Source organism: Barbatula barbatula (genome assembly GCF_947034865.1).
Source record: "Barbatula barbatula genome assembly, chromosome: 1".
In the NCBI taxonomy this organism is placed as follows: domain Eukaryota; kingdom Metazoa; phylum Chordata; class Actinopteri; order Cypriniformes; family Nemacheilidae; genus Barbatula; species Barbatula barbatula.
The window spans coordinates 23,298,772-23,323,088 of record NC_136766.1 but is presented as its reverse complement, the minus strand read 5'-3'; the positions used below and the strand labels follow the sequence as shown (position 1 = coordinate 23,323,088).

The 24,317-nt window shown below is 38.9% G+C and overlaps 2 protein-coding genes across 2 annotated transcripts; both read left to right on the top strand.

The window, feature by feature from the left end:
- The first annotated feature begins 305 nt into the window (after positions 1-305).
- Positions 306-2,380, top strand: batf2 (basic leucine zipper ATF-like transcription factor 2). Its single transcript, XM_079470601.1, has 3 exons — positions 306-639; positions 750-857; positions 1,720-2,380. The coding sequence occupies exons 1-3, from the start codon at positions 565-567 to the stop codon at positions 2,071-2,073; spliced, it is 537 nt and encodes a 178-aa protein (XP_079326727.1). The 5' UTR covers positions 306-564; the 3' UTR covers positions 2,074-2,380.
- A 1,465-nt stretch (positions 2,381-3,845) lies between these two features.
- On the top strand, positions 3,846-22,276 carry ppp2r5b (protein phosphatase 2, regulatory subunit B', beta; the record flags this gene model as incomplete). Its single annotated transcript, XM_079470889.1, has 13 exons — positions 3,846-4,041; positions 9,416-9,612; positions 10,070-10,171; positions 10,323-10,415; positions 14,828-14,958; positions 15,050-15,109; positions 16,236-16,344; positions 19,273-19,326; positions 19,423-19,473; positions 19,820-19,939; positions 20,083-20,210; positions 20,329-20,430; positions 22,108-22,276. The coding sequence occupies 13 exons, from the start codon at positions 3,846-3,848 to the stop codon at positions 22,274-22,276; spliced, it is 1,512 nt and encodes a 503-aa protein (XP_079327015.1).
- Between the last annotated feature and the right edge of the window lie 2,041 nt (positions 22,277-24,317).

Sequence of the window (24,317 nt, the reverse complement as noted above, 5' to 3'; positions counted from 1 at the left end):
CAATAAATGAAATAAGATGAACATGGTCAATACATCACATACAATTTACCAAGGTCAGTTAGGATTTCGTATATGTGCTTTTTGCGGAATTGCAAGTTAATGACAAACTGAGACAGAAGCATGCATATTCCAACAGCACTTTATTGCGTGTGCGCCGCACTTTACAGGAAATCCCATTATTTTTGGAAGCGTCACAATGAGGAGCGGGAAAAGAACAAGCTAAATACGGGCAAGTACCCTGGCGGAAGAAGTTGACCTTCCTCATCCGCTAAGCGGACCATTTAAAATAATTCGAAACCGAAAACGCTTTCGTGCGCTTCATTATTGCGTCACCTCATGAAAGAGCAATTGGCTCATTCTACCGCCTACTGCATACGCTTCAGAGGACATAAAAAGTTTCAAACATGACCAGGCACTTCAGTTCATTTCAACAGCTGCTTCGGGATTCATTTGAACGCGTTTGCGTTAATAAAAAAACATATTAGCAAGAACCGTCGGGTAATTCTCATGTGCGAGCGATTGAACGAATTCGAGTTAGCGGAATAGTCATCCTTTTATTTAGAGATGCCAGTTGCCTTCATGGACAACTTTGACCGAGGCAGCCTCTCTCAAAGTGATTCGCAAAGTCCTCCAGACTGGGTAGGATAATTTTTTTTAGCTGATTTAAGTTTATCAGAATGAATACACGACATGTGCACTGTATATTTATTGTGCTTCTGTTTATGTGATCTGATGGTGATTATTCTTAGACGACAGAACCAACAGGTGATCACAAGCATCCGCGCAGAGACAAGAACAGAGACGCAGCTCGCAAGAGTCGCAAAAAACAGACGGAAAAAGCAGACGTGTTGCACGAGGTCAGTTCAGTTTTGAATGTCATTATCTTGTGTTCTTATATTCACACCTAATCAATGATTATTCACTTTTTTTCAAAGTGTGTTTACGTGCAAGCCACTGACAAAAACAATTATATTTCGTACTTTTTTTGAAATATTAGTGTATGCATTTGGACGGTTCTTATATCCAAAGACGTTTTATCATTATGTTTCCTTGGTTCTTTTGAGTTACAGTAACAGTGTGCTTGTGCTAAAATTTGTATGTATTGCGTTTGCCAGCCACATAGCCTTTGCCATCATAATGATTTGGAATAATAATGCATCATCCTGCAAAAGGGGGTTGACGTCAATTTGTGTTGCGTGTCTGTAGTTTCTATGTGCTGTGGAGGATATTTTTGGTATGCGTTTGTCAACGATTACTGGGTAGTCAGTAGGTGTGGATGAAAGTAAGAATTGCACAATCCGTCTGTGACGACAGGCATTTCTGGGAAACCCAGTTTATGACTGGGACAAATAAGTCAAACTGATTAGCCATAACTGTAATTTGGGTAACAGAGCTTTTGTCACAGGTTTGTTTAACTTGCTTTTGACATTTCACGGTTGCGTAATTTAAATTACTAGTATTTATTCCAGTGTTCACCCACCAGCCACCCCACTCCCCCATCCCTTTCACTTTCTGTTTCTTTTGTGCTTTACAAATATTGGACTTCCCCCGTTTTACGTGCCAGTGAAATCCAATCCTTTACCTTTTCCAAGATTAACAGTACATGAGGGATTCATTGTGTGTCTTTATAATGTTTTCTCCAATGTTACCAGCCCCTTCATACCTTTTCCATTTCAACTAGCGACATTTGAACAACTTTTAAATGTTTTTCCCACACAGGAACTCCAAACTCTAGAGCAGTCCAATGCTGCATACCTAAAAGAAATCGCCGAACTGAAGAAAGAGCTTCAATTCTATACCACTGCTTTGGAACAACATGAACCTCAATGCATTAAACTGTGCCCACATGGTCCACCAGTACCCAAGACTGTTCAAGGGGGTCCATCCACAGCTACACCCCCTCCCTCAGATTTCCCCTTCATCCCTGATCCTAACCCCTTGCCCTTGGACCTTAATTTTTTGTCGGGCTCTCTGCATAATTCAATGGAAATGTCTTTAACAGAACTCATTGACAGCAGCGATTTTACTTCATGGGACAGTATGAATGACGTTGGCTACTTGCCGCAAATTTAAAACACAAACCTCAGTTGCATTGTTCTTATTTGGTTGACATGCTTTACACTACAACATACTGCACAGAGTCTTTAATGCTGTTCATTAACAACTGGCACTCCAAACCATGTCCCTGCTAGGTGTGAATATGTTGTCTATTCTTCTACTTGATCTAAACCATTTTTACAGATGAGATAAGTATTTATTTACATGTAGCTATAACACGGCATTATATTTAATGTACATAAGCACCATGGCCGGCTTGGCCCAAGTTGCATTTTGTATGTTTGGAAAAAAACCATTTTGTATTCATAAATCATATTTCATGTGTCGTTGTTTTTTAAAACATCACCACAGTAGCATTCCGTCTTTCTCAGGGGTCATAGCAGTTGGGGACGATCTCTCGGTAGCCAAAACGCCCTTAACGCTCTGCATCAGATTTAGCGGTCTTAAGATAAGTTCGCAACGCGTCGTCGGTAAAGCAATATCACAGAGCTCGGGTTCATTTCACACTTAGCGCCGGATTGAACAAGAATCGGCGAATACAGCAACGGGTGAGCTGGCGGAATGACGAACGAATGAAGCAAGAACAATGGCCAACCTGACAGTCCCAAAACACAGCGGCTAATAGAGACTGTCAGCCACAGAGGGAAGAGAAGGGGAGAGGCTGAGGCAGAAAACAGCTGTCTGATAAAGATACGGACGAAATAAAAACAAACGCTGCTGATATTCAGTCAGACAACGGTGAATATTATTGGTAGGCTATAGCATAACATCGCGATGTCTAGCAACGGGTCGCGTGTAAGTAAATAAATAAATAAGCAGGCAGGCGGTGAGCGTCATCTGCAGTGTGTAGCATCCTCTTGCACCACCTGAAGACAACGACCGACACAAGCTGCTGGGAAATAAAGAAACGGGGGGAAAACGCCGGAGGAGAAGGACGACAGACGATATTGAGGGAGACCATCGACTTCCTTGTGATTCAGAAGTCGTTGAACGGCGGTTCGGTGTATTTAAGCGCGAGGAGGTAGAAGAGGGTATCAGTGCTGCAGCGGCCGCCGCGATGCTGTACACATGTAGGCACGTTTGAGGCAGTTCATCCCCGCCCTGTGTGGATCAGAACCCGGCCGACGGTACTCGAACGGATTTAATAGGGGGGCATTGGGAGGCTCTGATAAGGACTTGAGGCGCAGAGCTGGTGACCGGTAAAGTGACGATAACCTTTAATGAATAAGTGATGCATTTGTACCCGTGTAGAGGAGATATATGACAGGGTTTTATAATCGCGTATTTGTTTTCAACGTTGAATGATCGGCCCGTGATGAACGGATAGCGGAAGGATTATTGCACCCCGTATTTAATTCGCCACCGATGTATGCCTCTTATCTATAAATATTTAAATTAAGACCAAATTTAGGCCGATGACTTTCTGATGACGACAGTGGGGCAGATATGTCTTTATTGTAGCAATTTATGTTCACCCTGATGTCTCTTGGTTAAGACTTAAGTCATCGGATCCCCTTGTTCTTATGTACGAATCTCGTTTCGTTTTTTCACGGGGTTTAATGTGGCACAAGCAAGAGACGCGTCAAATTGAACAGAGATAGCGTGCACGATCCCTCCACCATCTCTCTATCCGTATTTGGACCAGGTTAGATAACTTGAGTCCATCTTCGCTCTATCGTTTGACCATTTCCATTCAAGAAACACACGTTGTAAGAGTCTAAGGTTACAAGAGCCTGTTCTCGCCATCGGCTTCCTTCCTCCTCTTTTCGAGCACCACCTCTGCAGCTATGGAGACCCCTACGAAGCTACCTCCGTCGAGCCCATCATCGCCGACCACCGGCTTCTCGGTACCGAGCGCGGAGAAGGTGGACGGCTTTCCCCGCCGCTCGATGCGCCGTGCGCGGCAGCGACGGTCCCATAGCTCCTCACAGTTCCGCTATCAGAGCTCCCAGGTGGAGCTCACGCCGCTGCCCTTACTTAAAGGTACGTACATCTAACTAGGGCATGAGCCGGTTGGTCACAAGCTAAAGGTTGTTCACAGACCATAATCGTTGTTTTGGGGAGTATTTTGAACTGGATGGTGCTTGAGGATCATTAGATGATAGAATATAGGCTACTGTATTGATGGACGACCTCCATCCATAAGGTCTCCATGTGTAGATACATCCGCTTGTTCAGTTGGGCATCTCAGCATCTTTCCTTTTAATGGTTCGAAAATTCCTCATGGCATATTTTACCTTTAGTTTTTTTGTCATATCTTTTTCTAAAACATTCGCTAGGAGACCCTATATTTTTCACGAGTTGGCCATAACTGCTTATCCACCAAGCAGTCAAGTGCTCCTGCATGAAATATATTAGGAAAATATATGAAACATATTTCACTCTTTTGCATATAGATAATAGCCTATTACATGGAGCCTATATAGATATAACATCTATCACTAAACAGACTCTTTTATATAGTGACTTACAATAAAGCGATTCAGTAAATCAGTTATACTTCAGTTATAACTTTGCAACGAGAACCTTAGAGAGCTTTGGTAAAACAGTACTTACTGAATAAAGTAACCACTGTAATTAACACGATGCTAAGCATATTTAGTATTGGAGTCTTAAATAAGCATTCCGGTTTTGAGAAACCGTGTCAGTGGTAATAAGCTAAGACATATGTAGTGTTTTCTTGTCACAATTGTGACTCCCCAATTTTATACACGACTTCGTGATTCACACTCTTGCAGGATATGATTCATTTTGTGTAATACGAGAATCATTTCCAGTGAAGCAGGGTTTAGTGGTACCAGGACACACTCCAGCTGAGGGTGCGCTGCCAGTTGGTGTGTCACAGGTGGTCCAGACTGAGGCTCTGTCCTGCTTAACCATCCAGCTGACCTGCTTTCAGTCATTCACGTCACTGAGACAAATCTCCAGTGTTAATCAACTTCTAGAGTTCGGGTTAGTTTCACAAAAATCAATGTGTTTAATTTCAACCCTGTCGCTGGCTGTGGGTTAATTTGGCTCTTTTTTCTTCACCCATATTTATAAAAGGCAAACATCACATCTTGTTTAGTTCTGCGGGCTCGCGAGAGCTTGTTTTTGGACGAATGAATACCAACAAATATCACGTTATGATCACAACTGCAAACATAACATCTATCAGTTATTAGTGCATTGATGATGTCCACTATTAGGGTTAACCAATACTTACAAACTCACCGCATTTCTCACGCCCAACATTTCGGACTGTTTACATACATATAAATGTAGAACTTATTACAGCATAATATACATATAGAGAGTATATAGACAACATCAGTTTTTGCGGCTCACACAGTTCTTGCAATCAAAGACAACACTTTGAAATATATCAACAATACTTCAAATGAACCGGCCGTTATTTGCAAAGTATTTTGTGTTGCAATGACACAGGTGCCACTTTTTTATGTGCGTTATTGCACAATTGCAGGTTTTCGTTATGTACATCTGCACCTATAGGCGCCATTACTTGTACGGCATGTTTCGATGTGACATGTAGTACAAGATCAGCTGTTTGGAGCATGACAGACATCACCTGACATATAGTGCATCTGAGTGCTTTGGTCTGAGTGTTGTGAATTTACGTTCATGAGCTGTTTGTGTGTGTGTGTGTGTGTGTGTGTGTGTGTGAGTGTAATAGCGACCAGGTGAAGAAAACAGCTGAGACACCCTATCAATCCCAAAACGTGACCTGAATCTTGAATTGGTTGACCAGTCAAAAATATGTACAGTTTTTGAGTTGCCAGATTGACTGTAGGCTGGCATTAGTTACGGGAATAAGATTGTAGGCTTATTAATGATGTGATGGTGATGTGTTTATTCTCGTTTATAAATTCGACTTTTTATGTCAGCTTGTGGTATTCGATCCACCTCAGTATAGTGAGTTGATTTCGAGTCCTCGTGAGTCTGTGTCTCTGTATATAGCTGTCGCTGCCGGAGGGTGAAACTTTCACGTAGACAATGGGCATCTCATCGCTCTGAAGATCTCCGACTCTTCCATAGGCTCTGAACCTATAGGTTTCAGACATTTTGGGGTGTATAACATTTTGACAATATGGAATATTCATACATTCTGGCAAGGATATGTGTATATGCAGATGAGTTCTGCCATATAAATTCTATGCCAAATATTTTTGCTCATGGTTAGCAATAAGAACCTGTGGAATCGGTTAGCGATCGTGATTCATTCTGCGCTGAGTTTTCGCAGTTTTGAATTATTATTCCATAGTGAAAATCTATCTATTTCTGTTTAAGAAACCGAGTTTCACAATGTAGGCTATATGTATCTGTCTGCTTATTCCTGCAGGGTCCAGCTGGTCAGGCCTGGTGTAAGGTTACAGCACACAGAAGGACTGCTCCCTCTCTGGCCTCCTCCGATCAATAAAGAGGGCAAGAGAGGGAGAGAATAAGAGAGGGAGTGATTATTGAGACAGGGAGAGAGAAAGAGACAAAAGAGCATTAGAGACAGAAAGAGAGAGTGAATTGGATAAGCATGTGAAGCAGTAAGTGGAGGAACAGTAGTGAGCTGTAGAGTGCTTGTACGGTGTGCAGACGGCAAATTATTACAGTTCAGCAAAAGATCTCAGGCCCGATTTATCCTTGTTCATTGTGAAAAATGCCGAATAGAAAATAAAGTGTGATTTTTTTGTTGTCTTATGACTTTGAGATAAGGTTTATAAATAAGCGTTTGTTAAGAGGTTGTTATAGTTGTTATAGATGTTTTTGGATTGAATACATAACATAAGAGCTTCAGCATTATTGGCAAAAGAAAAAAAATATAACAGTCGTATTCATAGTAATGATTAGTTCTGGTTGTTCATTGGTGTTTAGAGTTTCAGTTGATTGTGATACTTTCACTGGAAACACCAAACCGTGTTACTTTTAGTTATTGTTTTGATGTTAAAACGTTCACATATTCAGATCATGCCAAAGAAACGAAAGACAATTGGATTTGAAAATCCTCACATCCCCAAAAAGTCTAATGTAAACTGTAGCTGTTCCTGTTTGGTTAATTTTGCCCTGCTGTTTTGATGTTTTGGGCAGAGAGGTGATTTTGGTGTCCCAAAATAACAAGAACATTTCTGCCACAAAACACAGTAATATGGTTTAACCAGAAAGAGTTTCCTCATTAAAAACCCACTGCTACAGAAAGAACTACGGAGAGGAGCGAGAGAAGGATGGAGAGGAGGGGTAAAGTGAGAGCACGAGGAGGTAGTGAGATGACATCATCTCCCGCTCTATCTCCACACCGTTTCTTTCCCTAGCATGCATCTCTCTCGCTCTCATGTCCCACTTTTATTGGCTTCTATATATTTAGCAACCGAGTTTATTACAACAGTGACGTGTCAAAAGGGAGATATGCATTATTTAACTTGTCAGGACAAAACGGTATGTTCGTACAAGAAATGATTGTTTTTGTATGTACATGAGTAAGTATAATATTAAGTATTAGACTTTTCTGTGGTTTCGAAGTTAATTTCTTTTGAATTTTTCTAGAGTTTCCCATTCACTTGTTTTCTTTCCCTGCACATCTCCTCCAGATTCTTTTTCTCCGCCCTGTTTCTCTCGCATGCTTTTCCCTGGACAATTTAGCTGTTCTGACTGCTGTGGCTGTGTCATGCTCTCTTGGCCCTCATCCTCCCCTCTGCTTCCTCTGTACACACAAACACATATTACATAAGACACTCTTTTCATATAATTGTCCATCATTCTTTACACCAAGAATGATAACTATTAGTATAACATTTGAAAAATCATTCTTAATTTGAGGGAGTATAGAGGAGTCGACGCCACTATTATGGTAAGGATAAAAGGGTACACTATTGTTGGGATCATTTTCAGAGGAAATTTACAGCTGTTGAACTTTAAAACATTGACATAAAAAAACATTTGAATTTAAAGGGCTCACACAAAATATATGAAATTACAATAAACATAATCCCTGCTAAAAAACACGAAAATCCATCAATGTACTTCTAATGGAGTTAATGCTTATAATGGAAATAATAATGGATTGTCTCTACTGGTAATGTGTTGGGTTTTATTGGTGGGATGTTATCTGGCCAATGGGAACTAATAATACCACATTAAAGCCTATACTGAAATAAGGCCCAAAACACACTGCACAAAGCAATATTCTAAGGGCTACCAGATAAAGGTATGCACAATAGCATTGTAATGGAAGCCATTTGATTTTTAATGAAATACATTGAAATGATGTAACGGCTTATATCCTTCACTACCTTTATTTGCTTTGCTATCTGTTTTTTCAACATCTCTCACCTTCCTCACTCCACCCTTTTGATCTGAGGCAGACTGTGAAGGTTAAGACTAATTCATTTTTAATGGAAAGTAATTGAATGAACTCGGACTGGAAAAACCGAGAGAACATTTCAGATGTTGAACAGGAACGTTAGGGCATGTAAGTTGTGGGAGTTTTTGGATGAATGAAGCGGATTGTCATGGTTATGGTGGCTGAGTAGCCGCGTCCACCGAGAGGCCAAGACAGCGCAGGGTTAAAGATAGCACCAGCTAATCCTGTTAGCACAAGACGCCTCCGCTCATTTCTCATTAGCATCCCGTCCATCCACTTCAAAAATATACATTACCGTGCTGTCTGTCTACGAGTTTAGTGTGTTTGTGGGTATAAAAGTGTAGAAGCACGGAGTGACAATATTATGTTTGTGAATAAATCAGATAATAGCAATTAGCTTAAATCAAATACAGCCAAACTTAGTACATTTTTATTCTTATTTTATAAACATGTTTACCCGAAATGTTTTAAGCCATGGTTATCAAATACGGAAAAACCCAAGCACTGGATTTGTGTTTGAACCCATAATGCTGGGTTGTTTGTACCCATGGTTGTGTGAAAAATAGGGACATTTTCTCCTTTTCCCACCCGGCATTTTGTTTGCAACGGCTCATTGTTTAAGGCACATTTTCAGGAATGTTAGTGAAGTAAATTAGCATAATCTGTATAAATTATTCTTCTGTGTCAATATTAAACATGAGAAATACTATCTTATTATTGCACAGTTAAATATGTGGCACTATGTTTTTTAAAGGGCTTGTTAAAATATGTAATACTTATAATACTTGTAATAATTTATTTGAACAAATCTATAAACAAAACTTTATCATATCTGTATCTGGTAATATAAATGTAAATTGAAGAGTTTCTATTCCTCTCACTTCTATATGTCATGTACCGCGATATATTTGTGGTCTCGTGCATAAACGAATAAAGATCCTGGTGTGTCTGATGCTTTGTGGTGCTTTGTACATTTAATTTGATTTCTCTGCTATAATCCCTGTCTCTCAGATGCCCCAGTGGCCGAACTTCACGACTTGTTCTGTAAGAAGCTTCAACAGTGTTGTGTGCTTTTCGACTTTCTGGACTGTGTCGCCGACCTGAAGGGAAAAGAGATCAAACGTGCAGCGCTGAACGAGCTGGTGGAGAGCGTGGCCACCAGCCGCGGGGTCCTCATCGAGCCCCTTTACCCAGAGGCTATTAAAATGGTGAGACGGATCACGAAAGAAAGAAAAAGTGATGGAGTAGAACGCGATTTGATAAACAAGCAGAGGAGGCTGAGAGAGATAAATTGGCATTGAGGAGCGTGCTGGATCTCAGTGCTCTAAATTATGTAGCGGATTAGAAAAACACACTCATTGGAAAGCAATTGATTTCGATATTGCTAAGCAGTCCGTTTAATGCTTTGACACCAAAACTTGTTGTATTATTTATCACGTCATATTTTTGGATAGGGCACCATGGTAATACCAAGGTTTTCCAAGTACAGCTGTGGTGTATGAATATTAGTGAGTACAATGCTAATAAAATCAAGTAATCATGGTATTTATATCAATATAGACATATTCAAGAGTTCAAGCACATACACTAAAGGGATATTTGAATAATTTGATGCTTATTGTGCCAACTCTTTTGGTCTGGTTCTCATTCGCTCTTTCCCTGCAGATCTCAGTGAACATTTTTAGAACTCTCCCACCCAGTGAGAACCCGGAGTTTGACCCAGAAGAGGATGAACCAGCTCTGGAAGCATCCTGGCCGCATTTACAGGTACATATATTTCTCCATTTATATACACATAAACGCACACTAACACATATACTCACACCATGGGGTGAGAAAACATTATGAGTTTTTTATAGCTTGTCTCTCTCTCTCTCTCTCTCTCTCTCTCTCTCCTTTTTCTTTTTTTTAAATGTAGCTGGTGTATGAGTTCTTTTTACGCTTTCTTGAGAGTCCAGATTTCCAGCCGTCTCTTGCCAAGCGCTATGTGGACCAGAAATTCGTCCTGCAGGTATAAAGTTTTTTTTGTGTGCGTTAAGAGTTTCTTAATACCTTGAGAAAGCTATAGTATCTGTAAGTAGGGGTGTAACAGGGTATCGCATATCGCAATTCAAAAACATTAAGATTATTGGCTTACATAAAGATGGTTGAATTAACCTTTAATGTTGACAACAAACAAATGTTACTAAAATGGTTATTGTTTTGGGAAAAATCTGCATTTCAGTGTCTGTTATATTTTTAAAATGTTTGTACAAATAACATAATGTAATCGTAATCGTAAACCCAGTATTGTGTAGCGAAAGTCCGTTTAGGGCATACCTGTCAACACTCCCGTTTTGTCCGGGAGTCTCCAGTTTTTCACACACATCTCCAGCCACCCTCCCATTTTGTTATTTCTCCCGAAAATCTCCCGTATTTCAGTTATTTCACCTTTGAAACTCCCAGACTGAAGGGAACCGGACCGCGTGAACCGGGATGCTCCATGGCTTGAGCCACTGTACATTTGCTCTCACAGGCTGAGGCTCCCTTTGATAGGCGAAATTGAACGGTAGCCGAAGTGGAGTAGTATGGAGATGATTCACATCCCCGCTAAAAACGTCCTGTTATTACACCGCTAAAGGTCCACATATTCTACTCCGCGTTTGTCCTCACAGTCTGTGTCCGTTCGCTCACAGGAGACACAGATTGTTGCATCGACACTTAGGCTAGATGTAGAGTCTACAGCTAGTGCTTGATCTGCAGAAGTAATATTTTCGTAGTTTTTAAAAGTGCGTCTGTCGGTAATGTATTGTTTTTTTCTCTTGGTCTACTGCAACAGTATTTTTGGATGTCTGCCTCAAGTTAAACTAGTGAAACCGATATCATCTTTTAATACCACGTTAGCTGTTGTTGTTATGCTTTTTACACCTTTACCACAGTGGCGGAGCTATAGGGGGTCCACCCCAAGATTTGATTCGCTGCTTATGTTGATTGACCTTTGACCTCTCGTTGAACAAAGCTTTTATTTTGACGTTCGGAGGCAGCACAAAATCTGAGATTTAAAGACTGACGAAAGATAGAAAAGAAGAAAATGGATCGCTGCAATTCCAATAAACAAATGGAATATTAAAACGTACACGCTTGCTAACCACTTCAAGTGAGATTTTCTGCTGAATCATACCATTATAGTGTTATCTACCTACTTTCCATCATTGCACCTTTACGTTGAGTAAATGTAAAGTTTTCCAAGCGTTTTCTTACCTTAGATAAATATACGTTTTTCAAAACTCTAAACACAATCATCCGTTTGTTGTGACCATACCATGAACACAATTCATGTTGTTTTCACACAATACTCAGTCGATTTCTAAAATGCTTACATTTTCTTTTCACACAAGCTTACCCCATACCAAAATTATTCATCTTTTTTATATTTTTAACAAATGCTTAAATTCAGCATGAGGGAAATGAAGAAATGATGCAAACCCTATAGTAATAAAACTCTTCTTCTTCTTCTTCTGCAACAAAAGCAGTTTACAGCAAAAGACCGGATAAGATTTTTCTAATTAGTGATAATTAAAAATAGCTGATTAGATTGGAGCCAATCAAGTTCATCGTATGAATAAACTGGCCAATCAGAGGCATTTAAATGATTCACTGGTGAAGAAGAGCTGTGCTGAAGTGTACCACGCTCACCAAGTTTATCATTAACAACAGCAAACAGATACGATGTAAGAAAGAGATTCATTATGCAGAGGAGTCAGATTCTTTAATGTATAACCTGAAGCCATTGAGTGTTTTAGTGATGGAATGTTGTGTTTGTTTTATGTATATTCCCCGTTTAAATAACTGAATTTTGTGTTCCTTAAAGAATCAAAATGACAATAATACAGCAATAAAATAATTGATAAATGCTTCTTACCTTATTTTGTAGCGTGTAAAACGTCCTATTATTTATTTATTTATAATTCGATGCAAGATCACGTTTACACACAAATTTCCGTCATGGTCTGTAGACCCTCTGAAGTAGCCTTGGCCACCCCCTGGCCCCCCATATATAAAACTCTAGCTTTGCCACTGCTTCAAGAAACATGTTATGAAAAGAGTGTTGTGTACTGCAGACAACTTTGAATAAAACAGGTAATATAGAGTTTATTTTAAGCGGTTCTTGTAAATTCAAATTACAATATACAAACACTGGTAAATCCATCAATCCATGCAAATAGGAAATTAACAATTCTGCCAACTGTTAAAAAAGGTAAAACAACCGAATTAACGGGACGCGTAAAGGGACAAACTGCTTGAACTTTTTAAACCGTTTAGATATATTTTATGTCTGACGTTGAGATATCTGGCAAAATGTAAATATTAAATTAAAATGATACCTTGCAGATATACCATGCATGGATTCATGGCCCTGTGAGCTGCATTTAAACAATCTGTTTTATTATTCTGATTTACGTGTAATTATTTGACATAAATATTATGTTATGTTAGATATTTGCTCCTCCGGGCAGTTATTATGTAATTCAAACAAGAGTGGATGGGGAATACTGATATTTCTACAATATCCGGCTAAAATCCCAAATTAATGACATTTAAACAATGACGTCATCTGTACCACACTGAAAAAAATAACTTAAGAAAAATTTGCTGCTATAATTCAAGTACTAACCAGAATGAAGAAAATTTTACTTACTAAATACATTTAGTTTTTGTTAAAATATAAAGTAAATGTTACTTTAAGTAAAAAATAATAATTACGCAGAACAAAAACATGTGTCCAACTCAAACTTCATGGATGACTTTCTTTTTTTTTACAACATTGTTGGTCAAATAAGAAGAGACTGGTGGTCTCTGTACTGGCATTAGCACAGTTACTGCTCAATAAGTGAAATAACACACTTCATCACTAATATAAGAAGCTTTACTATGAAATTATACTATGGTTAAACACTTGTACAGTAATGTTTATTGTGTAAACGTGTATAGGAAAATGTCTAGTAGTATTGTAATTCTTTGTCACATCTGTCCTACTGCCATGTTGGTCGGCACTGAACTCACATACTGTTGCACTTGTGTATATGGTTGAGTGATTTGATATCGTGACTCCTTCAGCCTATGCACATGCACAGCTCTTCTGAACAAGGGTAACAACTTAAAAAAACCCAAAAATATTACCAAAACTCTCCTAAATCTTGAAAAGATAAATCAACAAAAAACTCAACATTTTAACCGAAAAACACTTGAAATGACATTTAATCCTAATGCGGTCAGAAACAAAGCATGCTGGGAACTACAGATAAGCTGCCAAGGTAGTTATATCTTCAAACAATATTTATGTGGTCTCAACACAAAATTAATAAGTAAACTTAATGACCAATTGGGTTTTACATGATAAAATTGAGTTGGATTTACTTAATAATTTGTTCAATTAAAATGACTAAAAATAATTAAAATCTTAACAACCAAAATTTGTTTAATTTATTCCCAAGATTTGGGAGTTTTTTAGTTAAAAACAGGAACATAATTATATTAAAGGTCTATTGTGTCATTTTTAGGATGATCTATTGATAGAAATGAAATACAATAAACATAGCTATGTCTTCAGAGGTGTTTAAAGACCTTACACAATGAAGCGTTATATTTTTATTACCTTAGAATGAGCTATTTCGATCTACATACACCGCGGGTCTCCCTGCATTATTCGCCATTTTCTGTCAGCCCAAGTATGTTTCGAAAGGGAGGGGTGGAGTGAAAGGCTGGTTGAAATTCATGATAACGTTTCCTATGATTGAATTGGCGATTAAAAACATACATTTTCATGTTGTGTTATATACTACGCATGCGCAAAACTTCGCTAGTGCGATATGCTGTGCATATCGTTACACCCCTATCTGTTAGCATTTCCATTAATCTCAATGGGAGTTCCTCAACGGGGGCATGAGTGGAACCATTAGCTTTCCTGTAGCGCATGGTGTTAACAACGCCACGGTTGTGGGTTCGAACCCAGGGGATTGCACATACTTAGAAACAGATGTATATGATAATGCAATGTAAGTCGCTTTGGATGAAAGCGTCTGCCAAATGTGTAAATGTAAATGTGCATGACATGTTGAATATCTCCGCATCTACCAACATGGTCTAACTAAACCACGCTAGCTGGTCAAACATCAATCCTTTGGTTAATATGGTCAAGACATTTCAACATCCTAAACTCCTAGTGAAAGTGAATCTATAACTCTGACTATTATAACGTGAAACTCTTTTACTTTTGATCTCAGTTTAATGCTGCTTCTCAGCAAGAAAAGCCAAATCACACCTCTAAAAACATTCTCGCTAGGTGTTAGGACATACCATTGGTGACTTTAATAATGTGCAAAAAGGCTCACTTGATGTGTGTGTTTGTGTTTGTGTGTGTGTGGTGTGCGCGTGTGGATGTAGCTGCTGGAATTATTTGACAGTGAGGACCCCAGAGAGAGAGAATATCTGAAGACCATATTGCACCGCGTCTACGGCAAACTCCTGGGCTTGAGGGCCTACATCCGCAAACAGATCAACAACATCTTCCTCAGGTCAGAAACAGTAAACGCAGAACATGACATGGAATGATACAACACAGCCAATGCGCTTAGTACTTGAAGTCATTTTTCTTTAACATTACAGGTTCATTTATGAAACTGAGCGTTTCAACGGAGTCGCTGAACTTCTGGAGATTTTGGGGAGGTAGATGTTCATTTACACCTTCATAGTAGAAAAAATGTCATTGGACTGCATTTATTATTTATTATAGATCACTGATTATATTTAATAATAATAAAAATGATGTATCATAAATTATTTATTTTATCAACTGACATTTACGAAGCAAATTAATATTGGAATGAGACTGTTACGACCTATGATTTATTCTTTGAATCCAGTGTTATGAAGTAAATATATCTTACGGCTTGAAAGCATAATTTCGAGGCAGTAAATTATAGTGTTACATAAGTTCACGCTGATATCCCTGTTTCACTATATTACTGCGCCGAGATGCTATATGTCGTGCGTGTAAGCTGGTGATTCAGCCACCACCAACATCACCGCTTGCATTGTCTGCGTGTTTGGAACGTTGCTTGTTTTTAGCATGTCCAGCAATGTACCTCAGCCATGTTCTCTGCGAACCGCCACCGCTTTGCCTATTTGGTCCTAGAGAATCAAAATGATGCCTATTTCTGAGTATGTTTAATAGCATAAACAAAGCAAACCTTTGACAGAGAGAAAGAGGGGAGAGAGAGACAGGACCGGGGGGAGGGATGAGTCAGAGTGTTGGGGATGGAGGTCTAAATTCAGGTTGATGCCAGTAGTATTTATAGTGCCTCCCACCCACACATCTCTCTGATCACTACTGAGAAAGAGAGAATAAGGAAGAATGCGAAAAGCTTTAGCGAGGGAGAAGACAGACAGGATGGGGGATATGCATCTCTTAAAGTAAAGCGATATGCAGAAGAAGACTGAGGAACGAGTCATAAGGAGACGACGGATATTGAATATGTAAAGCATGAATGATACTGTAGGTAGATGGTAGAATAAAGAGACGAAGCGAGAGAAGATATTGACAGAAGGGAATTAATAATAGTTAAGCAATGGAAGGCATAGACTGAGAACGAAGATAAGACAAAACAAATGATAGGAAGAGAGAGCAGGAGGAATGAAGGGGGGGATGTGCTAGCCGGGGATTAGTTGATGAACAATAATGTAGCGTATGAGTGTACAGAGCATCATGCAGACAACTGATACTAATCCTGTTTACTCTCCTGCCTCCTACCCACTCCTCTGCTCTCCTTTTCTCTCCTTTCCTCTCCTCCAGTATCATAAATGGCTTTGCTCTGCCCCTCAAATCAGAGCATAAGCAGTTCCTGGTGAGGGTCCTGATCCCCCTGCACACTGCCAAGTCTCTCTCCATTTTCCATGCGCAGGTTAGAGTCAGACACACTGTGACACCCGCACTGGGACGCACACACAGCTCTGAAACTGACAAGTGAATGACTCTATAAGAAATAAGAAGCTTGTTCATATAATCTCAGTAGTACTGCAACACTTTAGTTTTTAAACAGCTGCTTACCTCAGTAGCGTCATAATTCTATCTACCCCTTGGTAAACACTTTTTCTGTTTATTAGGAGGCAGGATTTTTAGGGCTTGAATTCAGTCTTGAGGTATATTTCAGTTCAGTCATTGATTCTGACACAGTGTAACAAATTGTACAATTCTGTGGTGATAATTATTGTGGTAATATTTTTCACGTAGCATCAATGTTTAAGTAAATTGTGAGCCTATATCATTAATGACAATATGCCGGACGGTATATTGCAAAGAAACATAAGCCGTACAAATTTATGCCAGTACCTTGTAATGTCTGCGTACGAGTAATAATATCGCGAATGTGTGAAAAAATGATTCAGTTTTGTGAGTACTGTCGATTGTAAAAATGTTGAATTTAGTACATTTTCGGAAAAATGTATGAGAAACACATTTTTTAAAATATGTTAATGTGTTGGACGCTGATGCGATCACACACCACGGGAGGGCGCTACGTACTAATTTAACATAATTTTAAATACATTGGTCCTTAAGTCACTTAAATTCACTTAAGAAGAAAAGGTCTGTCATCATTTACTTGCAAACCTACATGCAGTTTTTCTGTGGAGTAAAAAAAGACATAAAAAAAAAGGACACATGTGTGCATCAACTACCCGAATGTCGGCATGTTTGTGTGTTTTCTGAATGCGCTTTCCCTACATTCCTACACTTTCCCGCCTCTTGTCAATATCACCCCATCCATAATTCAATGCCCACTACAGGGTGTTTATAGTTGTACTGCCCACAAGGGCATTGGGAGTGCTCCCGGGGAATTCCTTCAGTGGGTCAGCCTTCTTTTATGCAGCCTCCATAGAAACAAAGGCACATTGCAGCCAAATTCTTCATTACCCAAGGCTTCTCCAGCACATCACACATTTCTAGAGAGCTCTAAGCAAGATGAAAGGCTTGTGTCACCAGTCTGTGTGGCGCTGTGTGTTTCAATGCTTCTTTTGCACGGTGTCACCTGCGGCAGTGGTGATATAGTTACTATTTTTAACTGTTTGCATAAGAAATGATGGTGAGGAGGAAAGTATGGCGTATAGTGGAAACAATAAAAACTAAAAGTATATAATGTTCTAGAGCTAGAAAAAGATTCAGGAGGAGAAGAATAAAGCAACAGGTGATGGGCTCTCACCCCCCAGGGAATGACAGAGAAGTCCTTCCGAATTAGACACACACACACACACACCTTTCTACACCCTAACATCTCACCCAGCAAACCATGCGAAAGGGCTTCCGTGGTAACCAAACCCCAAGTGCACATGTGTACACACACGTTTGTGTGACGTCCCGTTGGAAAAGCAGCCTTTTCTCAGTTTTGCCAGTGATCTTTGGGGCTCAGATGCTGTTTTGTGTATCTTCACTTTAGGCTATATATTAATCTCTGCATGCGTGAATGTGTGTGTGTGTGTGTTTTGTAGGGTCATTATTTAGTTCTGTATAGTCTCAGTGGTTCAGTGATATTTAAAGTGTAGATGAAGTGCTTTTCGAGTGTACAGAAACGTATAGCGTCATTAACTATAACTGCAATTTATTGGCTCCGTGAAAAAGACCTTTACTCCACGGATGAATGATTCTGGGATTTTCATAGTCAGTTTTTAATTGATCAAAACTGAAACTAAGCAAATAAATGAGAAAGTCTCGGTTACGGTTAATATTCAAAACTCATAAGTTGGCATTCGTATTGACAATCCAGCCAATTATCAGCAACATAAACACATCAATGTATATATAAAGTATAGTGTAAATGATGTGGTCTCATGATTAAAGCTTAGAGAAAGACAAAGACATGAGCAAGGCAAATAAACCTGTGAGATCAATTTCATTTGTCAAATATCATTTAATATACACATGTCATCTAAATGACTACTTACTATATATAACCAACTTGTCCTTGCATATTTCTATTACTTTAGTGCAGTTTCAGTGCTTGTTTTATACAAATGTTACACATTGCTATTCAGGTTACCAACTTTCTTCAAAATATCTTTGTTCGTCTTTTGCAAAAGAAAGAAAGTGACAGAATTAGCATTTTTTGGGTGAACTAGTTTCTACTACTACACCAACAATATTGACACTTGAAGGTATAGCCCACCCCAATATAAGAATTCTGTCATTATTTATTTACCCTCGTGTCATCCAACAACCTTTATGGCTTTCTGTGGAACACAAAATAAGATTTTGAGAAACGTCTCAGTGGTTTTGTGTCCATACAATGGAGGTCGATAAGGTTCAGTGGTGTGTGGTTAGCAACATTCTTCAAAATATCTTCTTTTGTGAAGAAAGAAACAGGTTCATACAGGTTTGGAATGACACGAGGGTCAGTAGAATGAATGTAAAATAGTAAAAGAATGATCATTTTTGGGTGAACTTTGCCTTTATTTATTGTTCAGTATACTGTAGTAAGGGTCACTGCTGGCAGATTGATGATAAAGCCATGTGGTGGCATTTAGGATTCAGATTAGCAGGAGACTTTATTTGTGATGTCAGCTCGCTCCTTCAACTCAAACTGTGAAAGGCAGATAAGAGCTTTTATCTTTTCTTTCGGGTTTGCACTTTAATCGATGAACAATCTCCCTTAAGAATGGCTGCACTGACCAACATCACCCCCTTACCTTCCTTCCCTATCCATACCTCTCCACACACACTTAAACCAGCAGCACCTGCAGATACAATCAATACGCCTTTCAAGTTACTCATATGGCGTGTAGACAACCTGTAGACTTGGAACGAATTTCTTATTAAAATGTTGTTCTTTGTTGTTTAGCTGGCTTACTGTGTGGTGCAATTCATGGAGAAGGATGCCACAGTTACAGAACATGCAAGTCAAATGTCATTCTGTCATGCTTTATAAAACAAATATGTCACACACAATCCAAGATGAGTGTTTAATTGTCTACTTACTGTCCTTTATTAGATCATCAGGGGGCTGTTGAGATACTGGCCCAAAACATGCACTCAGAAAGAGGTAAATAAAAGCATGAATACGAACGTGGAAACTCATTCTGCAAGATGTAAACAACAACACTGGCCCAGAAGCACTTCCTGTTTCTGTTTTTTATTTGTATTTATGTGTTTCTAAGATGTCCATTTAACATTTCAAATCCGCATTTGTCACTATGTTCTATTGGTTGTGTTTTATTCTGACATACTGTTAGGTGTAACATGAAGTGCTTCTGGGCCACATCTCGCAAAACAGATCTTGTCCATAGTCTGATATTTTGGTCAAGCCGAATGTTCATAGTTTCGATTTTTCATTTACATTTATCTTATTTTCTCTGGATTTTGCTAGTTTGTTTGCATGTAATCCTCAGGTGATGTTCCTGGGAGAGATCGAGGAGATTCTGGACGTGATTGAACCATCTCAGTTTATCCGGGTGCAGGAGCCTCTATTCAAAGAGATCGCTGCCTGCATCTCCAGCCCTCATTTCCAGGTCAGATTCATCTTCCACACTCAAGCCGAACTCCCACATTGTGTTTTCCCACCCCTGTCTGTCTGTCGTCAGTGCTGTAGAACACAAGAAGGTGTGATGTAAAGCTCTCATTCTGTCTTTTTATTTTAATTTTTCTCTTTCAGGTTGCAGAGCGGGCTCTGTATTTCTGGAATAATGAGTACATTCTGAGTCTAATAGAGGAGAACTGCCAGGTCATCCTGCCTCTGGTGTTTGGCACTCTGTATAGAGTTTCCAAAGAGCACTGGAACCAGTCAGTGTTTTTCTTACGTCCCTCATTTAAAAACCATTTAATAACGTTATGCGTCAATCTAGAGATCCATTCCGAATCCGTCAACAGCCCAATGAGACATTTCAAATTTTTTTTTTAGGACGATCATCTCTCTTATCTACAATGTACTGAAGACATTCATGGAGATGAACAGCAAGCTCTTTGATGACCTCACTGCCTCGTACAAAGTGGAGAAACAGAAGTGAGTACGGAGCTTAGAGGTCGAATTAAAACGGCACATTTGACTTTTTTAACATGATACTTTTGTATTGTAGTGAACCCGTATATATGCAGAATAAGATGAATGTTTGGACTTATTGCGAGTTTATTGGAATGTGATAATTGCGGATTAAACCAGGTGGAAGAAGGCAGGGGCGGACTGGCCGTCTAGCGTATCGGGTGTTTTCCCGTTTGGCCGCTAACGTTTCGGGCCCCTAACGGACACTTTGGACGAACGTATTATAAACGCGAATGCAATAGGCAATAGGAATAGACAATTTTTTCAGATTAACACGTTAAAAATATTTAACGCAATTGACAGTTTCTTTGACGCGTTCAGTGTAGATAGACAGCTTCTAGATGTGAGACGTGGCAAAACACAACGCGACAGCAGTCCAGTCTGGTGTATACAGTCACGTGCTAAAGGCTGCCTCAGTGACTCAATGTCAGAATCTGTCAGACAGTGCACCAGTATTAAATTCATCTCTCGTGCTTGAATGAACAAAACCACACAAGATTATGCCAGAAAGCCAGTTTTGTCTAGCATTTTTGAATGCACAGACTTCAAAGTGTTAAGTGAAATCTTAAATGAATGCAAATGGTTGTGAAATGGGAAAGGCCGTAAAGGGGCCGCATTTTTGAACCCGCTGCTGTGACTCCTGTCACTAATGTTAATCAAAGAAAAAAAGAAAAGAGGACTTCAATGTGTTTGTAGCTCTAATGACAATTTTTGTGTATTTAATTTAGAATTTAGCATTACAGACTGTAAAGTCTTTGAGAACTTTAATACATTTTTGTATATTTCCTACCTTTTAGACATGATAGCTCTCAATTATGCTGTTGAACGGCTTAAATAAATGTTAAAATTAATAAAAAATGAGCAATTTAATAGAGACATCAGTTGCAGTACTAATCAGAATGTTGGCTTTCATTCATAAAATGATGCTGTTAAAGAAATCTGTTGTTTCTACAGTATTTTGGAGATTAAATGTGAAATTATTAGAATGTAAAGTATGATTTAAAACAATGTTATGTGCGATTAAGAAAAAAAAAATGAATGAGATTAATTTTATATTAATTATTATTATATATATTTATATATATTATTATTAAATGTATATTAATATACATTTTTATTGTATATTAATTGTATTAAATTACATTTAACTACCCAACAGTTATTGATTCTTAGTTTGTGTTATTGAATAAAAGTTCGTGTTTACATAATACATGTCTTTGTACCAGTAGCGAACCGTGACGTTTGAGCCTTGGCCCTCTGCGCACGCGTAAGGTATTTTACCTTACTGTGCTTTCCTATAGAAGTGCGCATACATCATATACCATCACACCTACCACATGATACATTTACAATGCTATTCCAGACTTGAAACGCAACAAGCTGAACAGCACTGCAAGAGAGTTATCACCACAATAACAGGCTATACTGTACAAATCATAATGACACATTGATGCCGCCAAAACACGTACATGGCAATTATTCAGGAGACATGCAAGAACCAAAGAACTTCTGGTGAACTCTTCCTTTAAAATAAGTGAAATGTCAGATGTTCAAAAAAGAAAAATTGAGTTTTTAACTTTGATCTTTTTTTAAAGTATAAACACTCCTACAACTCACCGCCTCATCATTTTCTCTTTGTAGGGAGCTGAAAAAAGAAAGGGAGCGAGTCGAGCTGTGGAGGAATTTGGAGGAGCAGCAGGAGAGGCGACTGCAGAGCCTGGCAGAGGCCAGCAGGAACCAGAAGAACCTGCAGGAAAGAGAGAACGCCACCAGGAGCCAATCAGAGAGCAGCACTACCAACACCACCTAGAAATCACACGCAGGCACACACACACTCACTCAAAAATATCACGGCACTGTAAAATGATCAATTATTCTGACTTCAGAACCAATCGACGCCTCAATCTCACACACACACGAAAACGCATACACCATGCAAACAGGTCCGAGTCCACGCATCAGACAGAGCACATATAGAACAGCCTGTCCATATGTAGATATTTGACAGCCACTGAAGCACACATCCCTTCCCAGGTGAGATATAAAAGAGAAAAAATGAGTACCTCTCACGCGCGTCCTACTCTTTCATATGCTTCAGTCACGCTTTTCACACTCTCTGCATCTTTTCTTTCTATTCTTACACACACCTGTATCATAAACCCTACCGTGCAAAACGTACCTGCCCGGGGTCCAGACGTGGAAGCCGCACGCGCACACTCAAAACCAAACACTTATGCATCGTTCATTGCCGTCATTCCAGAACTGGTTCTGTTTCTCTCGGGCGCGATCCGAGCCCCCGTCTACCGGCCAACAGACTCTTGCATAAAGTCAAACACCGAAGAGGAAAGTTACTAACGATTCTAAAGATGAAATTCTAGTAATGATTCTGATGTTCCTACTTCCACAGCTTATTCTATAAGTACTACTTCTATGCTCCTATAACTGATGTTTTTATATATATATATAATATATATATATCTATAAATATGATATCTATGTCTGATTATAGTGTTGGTGGGGGTAATCTAGTGTAGCACCTCATAAACATGACTGAAGTATGCTGCTAGGTAAAACTAAACATGTTATGAAGTGACAATACTTTAGTCTGTTATTATCTTGTTTTTTTATGAAAACATTCCTCACGTTTTAATTTAGCAATATTGTCATTTGTTTGAATGTCGGGCGATCATTATTTATTTGTTTTTTCAATCAAAATGCTTGCTGACACTTGTGTTTCGGTACAATTTTAAGAGAGGACAGAGTCCTGTTTTGTCTTCTTGTTTTTTTTTGTACATTTGTTTTTTGTTGTTTATATTTATTGATGTGGAGGCTTGATGATGGGAAAGAACTGGGTGTGTAGGCACCGCGAGAAAGCCTAGGAAGAGATTGCGCTGTGTGTGAGAGTTTGTGCTCGTATGTGCGGATGTCTTAGAGCAGAGGTTTAGCGAAGAACAGGGAATTAGATGAGAATGTAACTTCAATTTGATTGTGCTTAAATGAACTCAAATGAACTGCCACTGTCCATGACTGATTTCAGTAGTCTCTCTCATTTACAGAGAAAAACATGAAAATCGCAAACAATATCACTCTTGTTCTTCTTTTAAAGAAAGTCTACACTCCGAGACAACCGGTATTTGCAAAACATCCCATTTCATAGGAGCAAAAGGAAGAGAGAAATGATATAGAATAGAGAAGGCAATAAATATGGACTGTATGCAGAAGTAGCATCAATAGAGTTGCACTGTCCTTTTGATCAATGTCTTGTGTTTAAACATAGCAATGTATTTTTGGGGGACAGATGGGGGGCTTTGGGATATGAATGTATAAAAGTGGGATGTAAACATGAATACGTCTGTTGAGTAACTCCGCATCAAGAACACTGTCATTATTTTCACCCAGCCTTTGACATACCAGAGGATCTTGTTTCTGCTTTTTTGTAACTTTTTATTTACGTCTGAAACTAACTAAACTAAGAACAACTAACCGTTCAAATACATGAATGAGGCTGATAAAGTAGGATACATCGAATGATTCCTATTCGTTCCTAAAACATAAGCAGTTGTTTATGTTGTATTTATAATGCCGTCTAATGTTCCAGTTGAGATGAATGGGAATTATAGTTACAGTGATGTCTGATAAACTGATCAACGTGCTTAAAAAGAGCAAGGCAGTCCACTAGGCAATATGGTAGGAAACTGTATTTCTTAGAAGCTTCTGCTTATGAGCTCAGACGTTTTAAAATGTTAATGAAGACCACACACACAAAAAATCTTAAGGAGTAAGAATTATTTTTAGTCTAAATTGCATAGTGAATATAATGGTGTATATATTCCTTTATATTACGTATAATG

Coding starts and splice junctions, on each gene's coding strand:
- batf2 (XM_079470601.1), top strand. CDS start 565: ATGCCAGTTGCCTTCATGGACAACTTTGACCGAGGCAGCCTCTCTCAA. Junction 640..749: donor CGCAAAGTCCTCCAGACTGG/GTAGGATAATTT, acceptor GATTATTCTTAG/ACGACAGAACCAACAGGTGA. Junction 858..1,719: donor AAGCAGACGTGTTGCACGAG/GTCAGTTCAGTT, acceptor TTTCCCACACAG/GAACTCCAAACTCTAGAGCA.